We start from the raw sequence: 15,441 nt of genomic DNA on the forward strand, positions 1-15,441 counted from the left end.
ATAATGAATTTGAAGTTGCTCGACTCCACAGCTTGACAATTAGATTTTGTCCTGTCCTGTCCTGTTATGTTATGTTATGTTATGTCATGTCATGTCATGTCCACCACCTGGTTCTCCAAAAGCTGCAAAATATTGCACCGTGGTATCGGGCCTGGACCAGCTTACTGACTTGGTTGACTGAATGGTATCAGAGAAGCTTTTATCCTCATAATATCTGCTGGAGATGAAAATGTTGTAAAATATGAAGCTGCCACTTTAATATTTAAAAACGTTTCAGAGACAGGTTGTCTCACACCCTGACACGTGTTTAACCTGTTTACATTGTATTTTTAGGTTTGTTTCTCTGCTAGATTTATCAGTTACACTTTTGCCAATGTTGGTTGTCGCAAAATGTGCGCGTGGCCTGCCTAATAAAGTTTTTCAAACAACAAAAGGAAGGCAATAATTGCTCTGTTGTGGTTCTTACATGCTTTCCCTTTTGAGTTGCTCAGTCTCAGCTTGTGCCCACCTAAATCCCACATGGGCCATCCATTGTATCTTGACCAGGAGCTACATTGTGTTTTTTATATGGAAGAAATCTGATATACAAAAAATGTGATAAACAACCAGATTATACGCCTGCAACCAAAAATTAAATTAGAAAAATGTAACATTGAATGATATAACACTGAAGTCTGAGCTTTGGGTATAAGAATATGACTATAATACAACAATAAAGAAAGATAAATGGCATAAAATGAATTATAACTTTTATTTTTCACTCTATTTCACATCTACACAACTGAAAATATATATATAAAAAAAAAAAAACAAGACCGCCACAACATGACAGCAGAACTTGATTGTATTATTAAATCAAACCAAATGGATGGTCTTGTCATCAAGGTATCACATCTGCAAAATCAATCAAGTTGCCTTCTGCACAGGCAGCAACACTGCAGCTGTGATATTTCCAATTTAAATTTAATGGAATTTCTCACATCCATTGCTTAACAATCCTCCTTTGCTGTGTTTTATTTGCTGTGTTTTATTTCCCATCAGCTTTAATCCCCCGTTCCCTAAATGAGGAACAGGTCTTTTATTAATTCTAAATTTTGATGTCAGGTGTGGTCGCTGGTGGAAAATCTGTGACAAAAAAAAAGTGACAAATCACGACTGTTATGGAGGAGCAGTCCACCAGCTTAGTGCAGCTTTGAAATGGCTACTTGAGAATGGAGTTACACACCTTCTTTTATTCTACTTTCACTCCTCCTGCAACAGACTTCAGGCCTGTTTTCAGTTTTTACTGATGGTCATTGAAAAATAATCTGACTTTCAACCCCAGTCCTTCAATGTGGCTGAAAATAACACTCAAAACTACGGAGCTCTTAACAAGCTGTACAACAGAGTTAAGAGGAATTTACATGTGTCAGTGGCAAAGCAAACCTCACCACTAAGCCATCAGTATCTGAATAATTCACAACTTTGAATATAAAAAAGTTGAGAAGTCAAATGAGTGACAGGCAAAACCAAACAATAAAACTTCCACATAGGAAAATATCTCACCTGCACTAAAACACCAAGACAATATCATCAGCCAGGTTCAGACTACAGAACTGGCAATGAAATTGGACTGAAATACAGTTAAATAAGTAGCTCCACATAGACTTTCACTGTACACTGAAGCGCTCAACTGACCTACAGTGATGGGATGGAGACGGATGGTAGATTTGTTTTGTTCACTCAAAATGTTAATAGAAAATACATGTAATTCCTAATGATACCAATCTGTTAGTCATCAGCACATTGGGCAAGAAAAGTTGATGCTAAAGGTTTTTTCCTCCTGTGATTCAAACCTTAAAACAAGCTGCCAAAAAACCCTCCAAAAAAACAAAACTGGCTATGGCTTTGACATAAGAGTAATAAAATACACTCACCAAGCCCATGAGAGTGGATTTGCAGCAAGAAAAAAAAAAACACTGTAGAAAAACAACTAAAACGATAGAAAATTTGTTAGTGACAAGAATAGCTTCAAGTATGTCCCATCTAGATCAGGAAGATGACTGGATTTGCCTTCAACCGCAGTCTCTTCAAATACACAAACTCAGAGGAGAGTGAGAATACTTTACAGCAGTTAAAAATCAACTCAAACTGTGTCTGATACAGAGGGAGAAAGAGCAAACACAACCCGAAACAGTCCAATGACAACCGCTCCTCTGATGCATCGCCAAGTGTGCCGTCTATCCTGATGACACACACACACACACACACACACACACACACACACACACACTCCTTTTATGGGTCAGGCCTCTACAGCATGTTGAGCTCGATGAGTCTCCCTGCAAAGACGGCAAGCGTACCGATGATGCACACAGCCATGAATACACAGAGCAGGATGTGGTCCAAAACCATAGCAACGAACTTCCACTCCTCTGCGGCCTGGAAGGAGATGATACGAGGAAGAGAGAACGTCATGTTTGTGGACCTCCGACTTTGGACATACACGTTGTTAATTAATGTAATTGCCACTGCCAAAGAGGTTACATTTGTGGTTTCATTTGTTTGTGTAGCTGGCAGGATATAGAAATAAGACATTTCAATGAAATTGTCTAAAAGTCTAAAAAAAGGGATAAACAGCCTGGCTCCTAATCAGAACCTCTAAATTAAAGGATAACTTACACATAAGATTGACTGGACTGATTGGAAGAAAGTCTCAGTCGACAGGCCGTAATGTAATCCTTTGGGGGAACCTTGCCAGTCAATGTACTTCCAGTAAAAGTGCATATTTTTGCCACTGACAGGCTCAGAAGCGTCTGACATTATCTCCACAGAGATAGACCTGTGAGATCCTTTTTGTCAAAGCCACCAAACTCCATTGACAAAAGCAGTAATTTTACCTCAGAGAATGGGAGGTGCTAATCTAGTTGCTGCGACTTTGGTGTAGTGTGGATCTGACCTAACGCTTTAAAACACCATAGTCACATGATTACACAAACAAACAAACAAACAAACCAATTGAGGCAGCAGCAGATCAACGTCTGTTTCCGGCTAAAGAAAAAGGATCTTACAGGTATATCTCTAGGGATTTTTCCTGATATGCTGTTAGACACATTGAATAACAATCTGAGCCTGTCGGTAGCAAAACACAAGTACTTTTAGTGCATGTAAATTGACTGATGCGGTTGCCCCAAAGGATTACATAGCAGCCATCACGGCTGCCAGCAGAGGTTTTCTACTTGACCAGATCCAAAACTTTTTGCTATTTTTTCCACTTCAATCACCTTAATGAAAAAAATGGCATAGCAATGCAGATACAGAAGGAGCACACACAAATAAAAGAAAATCTTTTTCAATATTTTACATTTCTAATATACAACATTTTGATTTGTTGACCAGTCTTGGTAGAAGCTTTATAGTTATTTAACAAGAATATGGATGGCAGTTTTATGAACTTTCTAAACTTGTATAGGTTCATACACTGTATTATCCATTTAGGTGTTGCCTTACATTGTTAGATTCCTCGTCTGATTTCATGGTCTCAGCGATGTACTTCACTCCCTCGATGGCACTGCGAACATCTGGGTTTTTAGCGATGGGAGACTGGTAGGTGACACTGGTGGGGGTGGGGTTACCTACAGAGGGGAGAACAGGGACACGTTGTAGTTGTGGGGTCATGCATGGAGATCAGGAAACTTCTAAGAAGCACTATCTTACTGACTTGTTTCACGTATTTAGCTTTTAAATCATTACAAAAGAGTGCTTGTTCACATCTGGGGTCAGTCGGCGTTATCTCCGTTACTCACATTATCTAAAACCTTTCCACGGACAATAACACAGTGTGTATGCTTGTGTAACTGCTTGTTACGTGGACACACACACACACAGTATAAAACACTCTAAGTTGCGGCCTTGCCTGAGATGTCAGAGATGTCCATGTCGGTGGGGAACAACCTCTTCTGCCGGATCTCCTGGCTGGGACGCTTCATTGTTGAGAAGAACATCATGTTGGGAATGGTTTCGATGAAGACCTGAAATACAGACAGATGCAGGTATTGATTACAAACCATTCAAACTGTATTTTATCAGCACACACAACAGCGATTGCATTTCTTAAACCATCACATGTGGATGATAAAACATGAACCTTGCGGATCCAGGCGGGCATGGTGTGCGTGCTGGGCGAGCGGTGATGCGTGTTGATGACGATGACGGTGATGATGATGGAGGCGATGACAAACACCATTGTGAAGAGCATGTATTTCCCTATGAGAGGAACTGCGCTGGAGGTAGAGGGGATCAGCTCAACAATAACCAGCAGGAAGACAGTCAGGGACAGCAGGACAGAGATGGAGAGAGTCATCTTTTCACCTGGACACACAGACATGGACACATAAAGACTGATGTTCAGGCTACTTTTACACTGCAGGTCACATTTCTGCATATATTGCCTTTTGTTTTTTGCCATTTATTGTACAGCACTGAGCTAAATTTGAACTATATCCACATTGTTTTTTTTACAATTATCATGTCCTGCATTTTAAACTGACCTTAGGGTTACAAATTGTAATTCATCTCTCTAATAGCAGAGAATAGTGGGCAGTTAGGGTTTTATGGGCAAAATGATAAACTAACTTGTCAATATTGAGTTAACATCACTTTAATGCATATTCACATTAAACTGAGGCGTGTTTATGTGTGTTATGTTTGCAGAGAGTGAGGGGTCGGGATGAGAGGAACACGTGTTATGTGTAAGATGAATGAATGTCATATGAATGCACATGTCTCGTGTTTGTTGTCCTGTGTCTTATACAAGTGGATAATATATCAGTGTTTTACGTTAGCCTGATGTTAGCCATCCTAGGACGCTATCTTATGCAGCAATTCATCATTCTATGTTTGTTGGAAAGAGATTTGAAGAAAAAATCTCATGGTGGAAATGAAATTAAATAAAGATAATTATGTAAAAGAAATGATTGGGTTAACATTGTGGTGTTTTATGCTCCAGTATTACAAAATCACACTCAAGAATGGGAATAAGTTTCTGTAGTGAAAGCAAATGACAAGGAAATTCCCATCTGTGAGTTTAAATGAAAGTCATATGGATCTGTATCCAAATACTATTGGATTTAACGGATTTTCCACATATGAAAGTGGCCCAAACGGAAAATATTTGACATCATATGTCCCTTTCAAAGTTTCCACATTCAAACATTAATGATTAGTGCCATATGTGGGTAAATACATTTGAAACTGATTACTTGTTGAAACTGTTCCATGGTCATACCTACTTCATTTGGTCACAATCAAATTTTCAGAAAGTTTCTGGACAAGTTTCTTTGCACTCCAAAAACCGCTCTACGTACCGGAGTCAGTAGGCAGGTAGAAGACCAATCCGGTGAGAAAAGAGAAAAGCATGCAGGGGATGATGACGTTGACGATGAAATAGAGAGGCAGCCGCAGCATCAGGAAATGGTAGGTGATGTCAAGGTATGGTGTGTCGGGACAGCAGGTGTAGTAAACCCAGTGTTTCCAGCTCCTGTAGTCCTTTAACACCCATTCACCCGACTCCATAAAGTTACTGAGGTCAGGCCGATCGCTGTCCTGTAAGACACAAGAGGAGGAAATAATGCAGCGCAGGAAAAAAATGGTATTACAAAAGAGATTTGGGGATGATATGTTTTATACTATAATGTTTTCATATTCTACTTTTTCAACTGATCTCCTGTGCTATGACGGCAGGTTAAGGTGTACGGCTACTAAATCTGCAGTATATTTGAAATTCGGTCTATTTAAATGTATAAATGCCACTCACTGGGTTGATGACGACCAGCAGTCCATCGTATGTCCAGGTTCCCAGTTTCATGCTACAGTTCTGCAGGTCAAATGGGAAATGGAGGACAATGATCTCACAGTAACTCTTAAAGATGGCTGGAGGATTCCATGTTATCAACCCAGTGTGCTCCAACAGGACTTTGGTTTCATGGATGATGGCAAAGTCGCCATCAGCACTGCAGAGGAGGGGGAGGAGGAGGAGGAGGACAGTGACAGAGGAGAGGACAAGTGTGAGGGGAGCAGCGAGATGTTTAAGGATGTTTAATATACCAGAGAGATGAAAAATGTGTGCTTACTTGTTGTATAGCACCAGGTCAGGTTTCCATATGTCGGTTGAAGGTATTCGGATCTTCCTGATGCCTCCGTATTCATCTGGATTCCACTTCAAGTTCACATCTAACCATTGCTGGAAGGAAAATTGGACAACTTTAGAGCATTTTGTCCACTAATGTGCTGATAAACTTCAGTTGTTTTATTTCAGTCTGATGATTATTTACACTTAAATCCTATTCATTGCATACATTGTAGAAACACAATCACTTGCAGTCAACATCTCAGCAGAACAAATAAAAATCTCGGTACCTCCAGCAGCCTTTCTTATTCATATTTATATTTATATGAATTCCTTTGTGATCTAATTTGTGTGACTCACCAGGAAAACACAGCACATTGAAATATAGTAAGTATATGATAAGAATAATAAAATAAATAAATTCTACAGCAGATCAATTTTTCAAACCTTTGATAACCAGAAACATGTACAGTCACCCCTGACAATACAACAGAAGTAACAGAGTAGATTTTTTTTTTAACAAATATGGGGCCTAATTTCCAAATGCTCTTAATTTTTTAAGAGAATTAACTTTTTTTTTCTTACTGGGATCTCTAAATAAATAGTCAGGATACTTACCTGTCTGAGACGGACATTACTGGTCACAATCTGGTTCACTTCATCCTGAGAGATGCAGCAAAAGGCAGAAAACGGTCAGGACCACGTGCTTTTCATGACTAAATATAACTTGTATTCTTGTACCCATTCAGATGCTGTTTCCATGGACTCTGGTTAATTATCTTACAGATCAAAAAAGAAAAGCAGGTGCAACATTTCCCCTTCCTGTCTTGACATCAAGGCAGATGCGCATGCGCTGAAGGCCCTCATTTGAATATTACGGCTCGAGGAAACGCGAACGTGGCCTTTCTAATTAACATGACGTCAAGTTTTCAAAACAATACAAGTGTATTTTTGGAGATGGACACCAGCCGCTCTACCGTGACAACATGCCGGTAATGTCAGAGACCTTTGGGTGCGTACTGACCTCATGCTGAGCTCAGGTGAGTATTAATTAGAGGTTTATGGCTGCACTGCTGAAGCTAGCCGGCTAACTTTAATTAATGTCTAATGTTGACAGCTTGTGGGAAAAGAGCATTTCAGGGTCAGGAGGGAGACTTCCGGCCATCTTTGCAGACTGTGGAGATGCCTGAACACGCAGAAGGAGAGCTACAAACAGTAGGAGAAGCTTGTTGTTGTGCTGCTTGTGTTGTGTTGGGTCATAACCTGCTATAGGTGACGGCCATGGTCTGCTTGGTGCGTTGTTTTCAAGTAGTTTCATTGTGCTTGGATTGATGTGAGTGGCAGTCTTGGTCTTTTATGTTGTGCCTAAACCGCTCATAGTATTATTTTAGCTGCCATGCCATCACATGGGATGAAAGCTTGTGGTTTTCTGCCTCTGTGTGACACATTCATAGAGCTGAAGCTTGTTTGCAGAGTGGTTATGCTGGATGTGTTTCTTTTAATCCCTCGTCCATTGTGTCCATTTTCATCCATTCTGAATTGACTGAGGTTAGCACATCTGATTTATACACTTCAGTACCAAGGCCAGTGACGTAAAGCTCTGCTGCTCTGACTTTTTCTCACATTACTTCCTCTGTTTGCTTATATTTTGACGATGTTATTTGTTGTTAATGAATCTATCTTCAGACATGTTGGCAGCATGTTTTCACGTCAGGATTGTTGTGACTTGAAAATAGTGATGACCTCGGCGTGTTTTAAGGGTCGAGAAGGAAGAGGTTTTTACAGAAGCATCGGTTTTCGCTTGAGATTGTGTATTGCACTGCTCACAAGAAAGCCCAAGTGAAACTAAACCTGCAGATGTTACGGTGTATTCTTATGGGGTACAGGGACAATACATCGTTTTCATGTAAAATGCAGACATTTAGTCATGGACTGTCTTCACAAAGACGCTTAAGTGTTTGCAGAAAGCCAAGGGACCTTCGCGTTAAAATGTTGTGTTAATAATGTCATGCCACTTAAATTTAATTAATGAAATCATGAGGTTTTTTTTACCACACTGATGAGCTGTATTAGCTGCAGTCCCACGGTGACCACTACTGCCTCACTAAAGTGGTTAACTGGACGAACCACCTTGTTGTAACCGGTAAAAAGGGCTTTCACCAGACGAGTCTCGTCCTCTGAGCAGATTACTGGACCTAGGACACACAGACACACACACATAAAATTCAGTCAGGCAGCTATACTTAATTATTTTTTACACACTCTTTACTTGATGAGTCTCATGGTCTGAATATATTGCACAGGGAGGTCAGGGATCAGTCAGACTGAGAGATAAATACGGAGAGATAAACAGAGACTTGGTGGTGTGGAGGAATTGACCTAACAAACCTTCAAACTTGGAACTAGTGTCAGTTATGTCAGCTTTTTGTGGCACACAGACTCATGATATTCGTAACAAGTTGTATTTTTGGCTGACTTTGGCGGAGGTACACAGTGAGTGTGACATGCTGCCATACCCAGCTGGCACCCGTGACCCCACAAATGTTTTCACACCGGAACTGAAATCACAGCTGAAGTGAGAGGGAAGCCAGCAGATTGCATTTAACTGTGATTCACACACCAAACATTTCCCTGGCTTACCACCAGCAACCTCAAACCCTTCGCTGTGACTCTAGAGAGAGAGAGAGGGGAGGGGAATCATCATAGAGAGAAAGGCGGTGACGGGCAGATGCAGACAGATCAACAACAACAGCAGCAGTAAAGTGACTGGCATTCCATATTGGTGAAAAGCCTCCATACTGAATGTCCCGTGAGCTGTCTAAGCGCTGTGATCAAATCTGTTTCTGTGTAAGTCCTCAAAGCGAACCTAATCTGAGTGCTAAGAGGGAGTTTGGGAAAACCAGCCCCGGCCAATCCACTTGACATTAAGTCTGGATCAGCCAGAGTTCAGAACAGTTAACCTGCATTTAACACCTCTTCATAAAAAAGACGTTTCCAGCTAGCAGTCTTACAGTTTTTTCAAGCCATGCCTGTATGAGCCCATAAATTATTTTATGCCTATGGGATACACGCTGTAAAAATGTAGTCTCACTACAGCCCACAACAGCCAAGACCAGCTTCACTTGTTTGTTGCTGATGAACTACAGACAGATTCTGGGATACAGAAAATATATGAATTCATTTAGTTATTAATTCATTTTTTAAGTGCTTACTCTTTGTCAGCCTGTCTCCCCACAGGCTCTTAGGAGGCATTGCATTCATAGCTCTGTTGAACCACAAGCATTTATCAGTAGTACAACTGGCCTGTGCAGGGAGCTTTTATGTAACCGTGCCCCTGATCCAGAATTTTCTTCACACTCATTTGGACAGTACAGCATGTTGGTTATTGCTTAGATTCATGTAGTTTATGTGGCTAAACTTGGAAACATGGTGCCCACCACAATTAAGTTTGCTCCGATTCCGAGAAACAAAAGCCGTGCTGTGTGACTGGGTTTAGACCTTTTGCCTCTGGAAAAATCCCAACAGGTTATTATGTCAGCACATTATATCATCATAAATCAGCAGACTAGATGTTGGCAGTCGTGGAAACCGAGTCGTGAGGTTTTGAAAGTCCATGATTATTGTAATTCAAGACATGAAATGAAATATAGTGTGAGTGATACTCAACTTATGGTTCTTACTTCAGTCTTACATGTAAGGCGTAAATAGGCATAAATGTTTTACAAATGCAGTTTCTTTTGAATACTTCAGTTTTTGTACATTTTCGTATAAACATATCTCTGATCAGTCGGTGTCAGAAACGATGGAGATATACTCTCTGAAACTACCCTGGAAATTTTATCTTGCTCATGCTTTGTACTTTGACTAATGCGTCACCTTTGTTCATGTAATCACAAAACACGTCATGTACTTTTGTCATAATATGACCCAGCAGATCAGCATAGTGCTGCCAGCCAGGATGTGACCCTTTGCATGTTATTTCTAGAATCTGCTGGCGATTCACACTCGGCTTGAACTCAGCAAGCAAGGATCTTGTTTCATTTAGCCAGCAAGAGCAGAGGACACACACACACACACACACACACACACACACAGGCTGTTGGTTTTTGGTTTTCTTTCAGGGCTTCTTCTGGGATGTGTCTTAAAGATGTAGATAAATAGAGCGGTGATGTTCATTTCCCTGGCTGTCAGCCTTTGTCTCCGTCTGTCGCTGGCTGCCTACCGCTTGTCTGTTGTCCTGCTGGCATGCTTTGATCTGGCCACATACAAAAATAGAAGAGAGGCGGGACAGAGGAGCCACTTGGACCTGTCAATCATCGCCGACTCTCAACTCCTGTTTCCGCATGTTACAGAACTACCACTGCAAAGTGATACAGCTAAGGCACTTTCCATTTTCTGCCACTGGCCACCGACAAAAGTGTGGTTGTGGAGATTATTTCGAATTGCATCTTAGTCCATGAAGATATTGTGAGCATGGAGAAAGCTTTTGACTAAATGTCACTAACTTGAGTCACATGACAGGTAGGAAAATTGGTAGAGGTCGACCAATAGTGGATTTTTAAAGATTTATATAATAATGATAGTTTGGGGCAGGAAAAAACTGATGGCTGATTAATTGGCCAAATCCTTCCTGCAGTCCACACAAACACTGAGGCACAGCCTTCCACATACTACCACACGCAGAGCCCAGAAAAACACCCATTAACATACACAAGAAAGTATATAACAAAATTATTGAACCTTTTGCAGGAGTAGCCCAAACTTAACGAAACAGAGTGATGCCTCTTGCTACGAATAAACTAGTTTAGCAAAGCTTGGGGAACTTGGCCAATGTAAACAAAATGAAGTGATAACTCATATACTAATAAACAAGTTTTGCGATGCCCAGAATACAGCTGGTGTGCTGCTGTGGACACCTGGGGATGGATGGGCTGGGAGGCCGGCGGTGTGCTGCTGGATTTATGGAGTGGAGCATAAAGTTGTTTGAGGGTAAAAGTACAAAAGGCAGACTTTTTGGCTGGTTGCCAGGAGTTAGTAATCTAGGCTACCAGGGACTAAACTGTGATGTACATCCCCGTGTCGCAAATGGAGGCTGTGCAGCCACTGGGTACTGCCTGAGCCAAGTTTCGATTAATCGGTCAAACTGATTAATCGGTCAACCTCTAGAAAATGGTGTTGAGGAAAGTAAGTTAGCCGTACTCTGGTAAAGTATTTCACCAGAGCTTTAGAACAAAGAACAAGTCTGTCACTTTGCCTCATCTGTCGATTTTGACTTTTTGTGTCCCCCAGAGAATCAGTATGAATTGTTGCTTTCGGTCTCATGTGGTTGATTAGGTATGGATGGCCATAGATAGCTAGTCAGCTCACTCTAAGAGTTGTGGCTGTCATCACAGACACATTACAATGATCACTCATCAGAAAATATGTTTAGCTGCATAACAGTCTTGTCTGTTAAGGTTAGGGATTGATCAAATGTTTTTAGCCCTGATACTGATTATGATACCAGGACTTTGAGTGTTACAGTTGGGCCCAGTAACTAGCTAAAAGTAATTTACCACTGTCCAGCCCTCCTCATCTTTTTTGTCTACTCATCTGGAGCTATGCTAAGTAATGTTAGTGTTAGCTGACGCAAAACAGTTTCTCTTGCATGCTAGTAAGCACGCAGGTACTGTCACTTGGCAAAGTTTCTTTTGGAACAAGCCTTTAAATCACCATGTTTTGGTCCTGACAACTTTGCTTGATGTAAATAAAAGCACAGTAAGATAATCCGCGATAACCCCAATCGTGGAGGCATTTCTGTTTAGAGGTCTGATCACAGTGTTTACCGGTGCTCTGCTGATGCATGATGTAGTACACATGCGTAAATCTATATATATATATAGAATAGAATTTAATTGAATCGATCGGCCTGTGGATTGGATCGGGGATTGGTGACAATGGGGCCCCATTGTCACCAATCCCCGATCCAATTATTTGAGTCAGTATCGGCCCGATATCTGCTACCAGTATCTAACCTAGTTAAGGTTGCTGTTGAGTAAATAAATGAATTCTCCCTCTTGCTCAATTTAAATTGTTGTGTTGTGTATGATAGTGTAACATTGGTTCAAAATAGAAAACAAAGTTTTTGAAGCGACACGGCTGTGACCCAGAGGTTGTTCCCCTGTTTGCTTGAATTGACTCCTGGGGAGCTATAAAGTTTTTTACCTTTTTCTAATCACCAAGCGGGAGATAGAATCTTTCATTCGCCATGCAAGGCATGCATGAAGAAGAAGCATAGGGGGGCATACAAGCAACTGCTTCAAGATTAAAGTGATCCCCAGGAGTCAATTCAAGCAAACAGGGGAACAACCTCCGGGTCACAGCCGTGTCGCTCAAAAACTCAACAGCCAATAGGAACGCGCCCTTGAAAGAGCCCGTCCACGCGATAGGTTTGTGTCAAAACTCAAACAAAGAATCTGGCAGCGCAAACGAAAAAGCCAGAAGTGTAACCAAAAGAGAGAGAGGGGGCGAGAGCAAAACTACATCCTTGAACAAAATAAAAGACAGTTATTTGTTTTCAAGAGACATTTTTTATTTTGAAGGTTATAATTTTTTGCTTCAGTTAATTTTTTTCTCTCTCAAATCCATTTATTTTGATTGACTTTTAATAAGTTTTGCTTGAAACTTTTGAAACAAATCTGATTCCATAGCTGACCAGTTGAATAAAGAACTGCAGATGTTGATTCAAAAATAAGACTCACATTTATCTACGTGATGTGGCCGTTACTCATACAAAAGAGCTTTATGTTTTGGAAAGTAAAGATTTTCATTAACCTGAGACAAAACAAACATGTTTTGAGGCTGTTTGATAAACTGAGATACAGGCCCCAGCTAGTAAATATTTTTTAAAGTGGATGTTTAGCAGCGGGGAGTAAAGAACTTCAGATGATTTACTCCGTTACACCGTTTTTATTGCACATCTGCAGTGATGCAGATAATGTCCAACTGGTGGCTTACAGGCTGCATCCATTCATCCTGACACACCGTCTCTATCCGGCCATCACATCAATTTGTCACCAGTGAGTTTCATAAAACATGCCAGTTCCCAAATCACTGAGTTGGAACGGACAAACAATAGTAATTCCTATTGAAAATAATAGACTGTTAATCTCTTTGGGGCAGACACTGAATGATTTGATATAGAAAGAACGAAAAGATAAATACTGAAGATTGAATCAAAAATTAAAATAAAATCAGGTATGATAATGAAAAATAAATTGGTGGTTGTGTTAATACAAAGTGTTTCATAACTACTTTAGTCAGTGCTTTTGTGTTTTTTTTTCTTTGTTTAAGACCTGATGAAAAGCCTCTGCTAATTATTTTTAGGTTAGATTACACTGTCTGATAATGTACATCAGGGATCAATTTCAGCTCATTAACCTGAAGCACATTTAAGCCTTTTTCACAGCTGTTATTAATCTTGTATATGTGTGTAGCATCTTTGAGAAGATACTCAACTCTCAGGTGTGATCTAATGGCTGTACGATCAGCACTAAGGACACTGGGATATTTCCGTGCTCTTGTTTCTCCTTCCTTATTTCATTTACAGTTCATCACAAATCACATGTTGCCTTTTGAGATACTTCCAAAACCCTAATGCTTCACGACAGGTATGAGTGGATCATGTAATTGGTTGTTAAGTAGATGTTTTCAGTAATGGAACTCATGGTCTCTTTGTTTTTCGCCACTTGCCAGATCACATTGTTATAATTACTGTCTTGGGTATGAGCATTTAATGATGTGCAGTGTATTCATTTGCAGAGCTCAGTAGATGAGGATAAGCAGACGATTCACTTAATGAGCAAAAATAGACAAGATCGAGCATAGAAATATGGATGACTCGCAAATCTTAAAGTGCTCCATGTTTTAGGGGGGTGAGGTATGCCTGGTTCTTAGACTGTCCAGTACTTGAAAGGTCACAGGTTTAATCCCCCCCAAGAGACAGTGTGTGCATCAACAAGCATGTGTCCTGCCCAAGTGTCCTTGAACAAAGACACTGAAGCCATACCTACTCACTGATAAATATAAATCACTCTTGAAGAGGACATCAGCTACGGTAAATGCCTTAAATATGAATGCAGCAAGGAATGCTTACAATGCTGAGCTGCTTTTTTTAGGATACCTGAAGGACAAAGTCGAGCACACTCTCAATTGTACATTTTCTTCAGGTTCCTTCATGGATCTATGTAGGCAGGCGATATTGTGATATATACAATTCAGAACTGTAAAATATATATCTATATATAGTGAATTAGAAGCTACATATACCATGATAGAGGATTTTACTCCTATTGCTTCCCCCTAGTATGTGCATAGTAGTATTTTTTGGGTTCCCAGGCCATGTGTGAGGAAGCTCTGTCCTGTTTCTCAGCAATGCACTAGAAGAGTCTCTGGAGAGATCTGTGCTTTATCCAGAAATCATGGGTTTAGCAACATGCAAAGGACTTTGCTTACATACGTTTACCACGTATAATCTTCTTAGAAAATATAACTGATTAGTTAATGGCCCTCAGAAAAAGACCACTGGGAGGTTGTTTTCCAAGTCGCTGAAGTTGGTGAGATTTAATTTACACTTGGCCTATCCATCATTGATGTCTTAACACACATTTTTTAGCTATAAAGAGACCACACGCTCCGTGCTACACCAAGCTCAAAAACATAACCAAGAAGGGTGAACTGTCAAACCCCCATACACACACACGCGCACACACACACGCTCTCGCACACAAAAAGACCTACCGGCCAATATACTGAGAATCCATGCCAGCAAGATCTGGACCTTTGAAAGGTTCATATCTCCACCAGACGTCTTTGGAAAGAGCCGTGAAATCTACAGCATCCGCTCAATAATATGTTGTTAACCAGTTAGCAGGTTGCAAGCTAACTTATTAGCCGACTTTACATAGAAGCAAACATATGCGCTAAATCTGCAGCAGGCACGTTGGAGTTAAAGTGAGTGGTGGGAAGGTGGATCGGCCAGTAAGTGAACTCTGAGCTCTGGTTTCTCCGTTCCACCTCCCCCACCAACAACATCCCAGCCTCTCAGCACACATCAAGGCACGGGAGACAGCTGTGTGTGTGTGTGTGTGTTTGTGTGTTGAATATACACAAATCAACGCTGTCATCATTTCTTATACACGTGGAAGTTTTTCTTATGGTAATGACTCCCATATAAGCATCTTAAATCAGTGAGATAGAGAGACAGAGGGCAGAGAGAGGTTTAAACACAAACGGCGCCGCAGAAAGGAGGAAAGACAGACGGACAGTGTATGGGACAGAGAGGCAGACAGGGGGAC

General features: G+C 40.7%; 1 protein-coding gene across 1 annotated transcript; it reads right to left on the minus strand.

Annotated features, from left to right (window-relative positions):
* Window positions 1–764: 764 nt before the first annotated feature.
* chrna1 (cholinergic receptor, nicotinic, alpha 1 (muscle)) lies at window positions 765–15,091 on the minus strand. The gene is made up of 10 exons (XM_070841372.1): window positions 14,885–15,091; window positions 8,159–8,301; window positions 6,725–6,769; window positions 6,111–6,220; window positions 5,795–5,990; window positions 5,346–5,583; window positions 4,127–4,350; window positions 3,896–4,010; window positions 3,490–3,614; window positions 765–2,421 (listed from the first exon to the last, which is right to left on the minus strand). Exons 1-10 carry the CDS (start codon window positions 14,937–14,939, stop codon window positions 2,293–2,295), a joined length of 1,380 nt encoding a protein of 459 aa, XP_070697473.1. The 5' UTR covers window positions 14,940–15,091; the 3' UTR covers window positions 765–2,292.
* Window positions 15,092–15,441: the final 350 nt, after the last annotated feature.

This window comes from Pempheris klunzingeri, chromosome 12 (assembly GCF_042242105.1).
Source record: "Pempheris klunzingeri isolate RE-2024b chromosome 12, fPemKlu1.hap1, whole genome shotgun sequence".
NCBI classification, from domain to species: Eukaryota; Metazoa; Chordata; class Actinopteri; order Acropomatiformes; family Pempheridae; genus Pempheris; species Pempheris klunzingeri.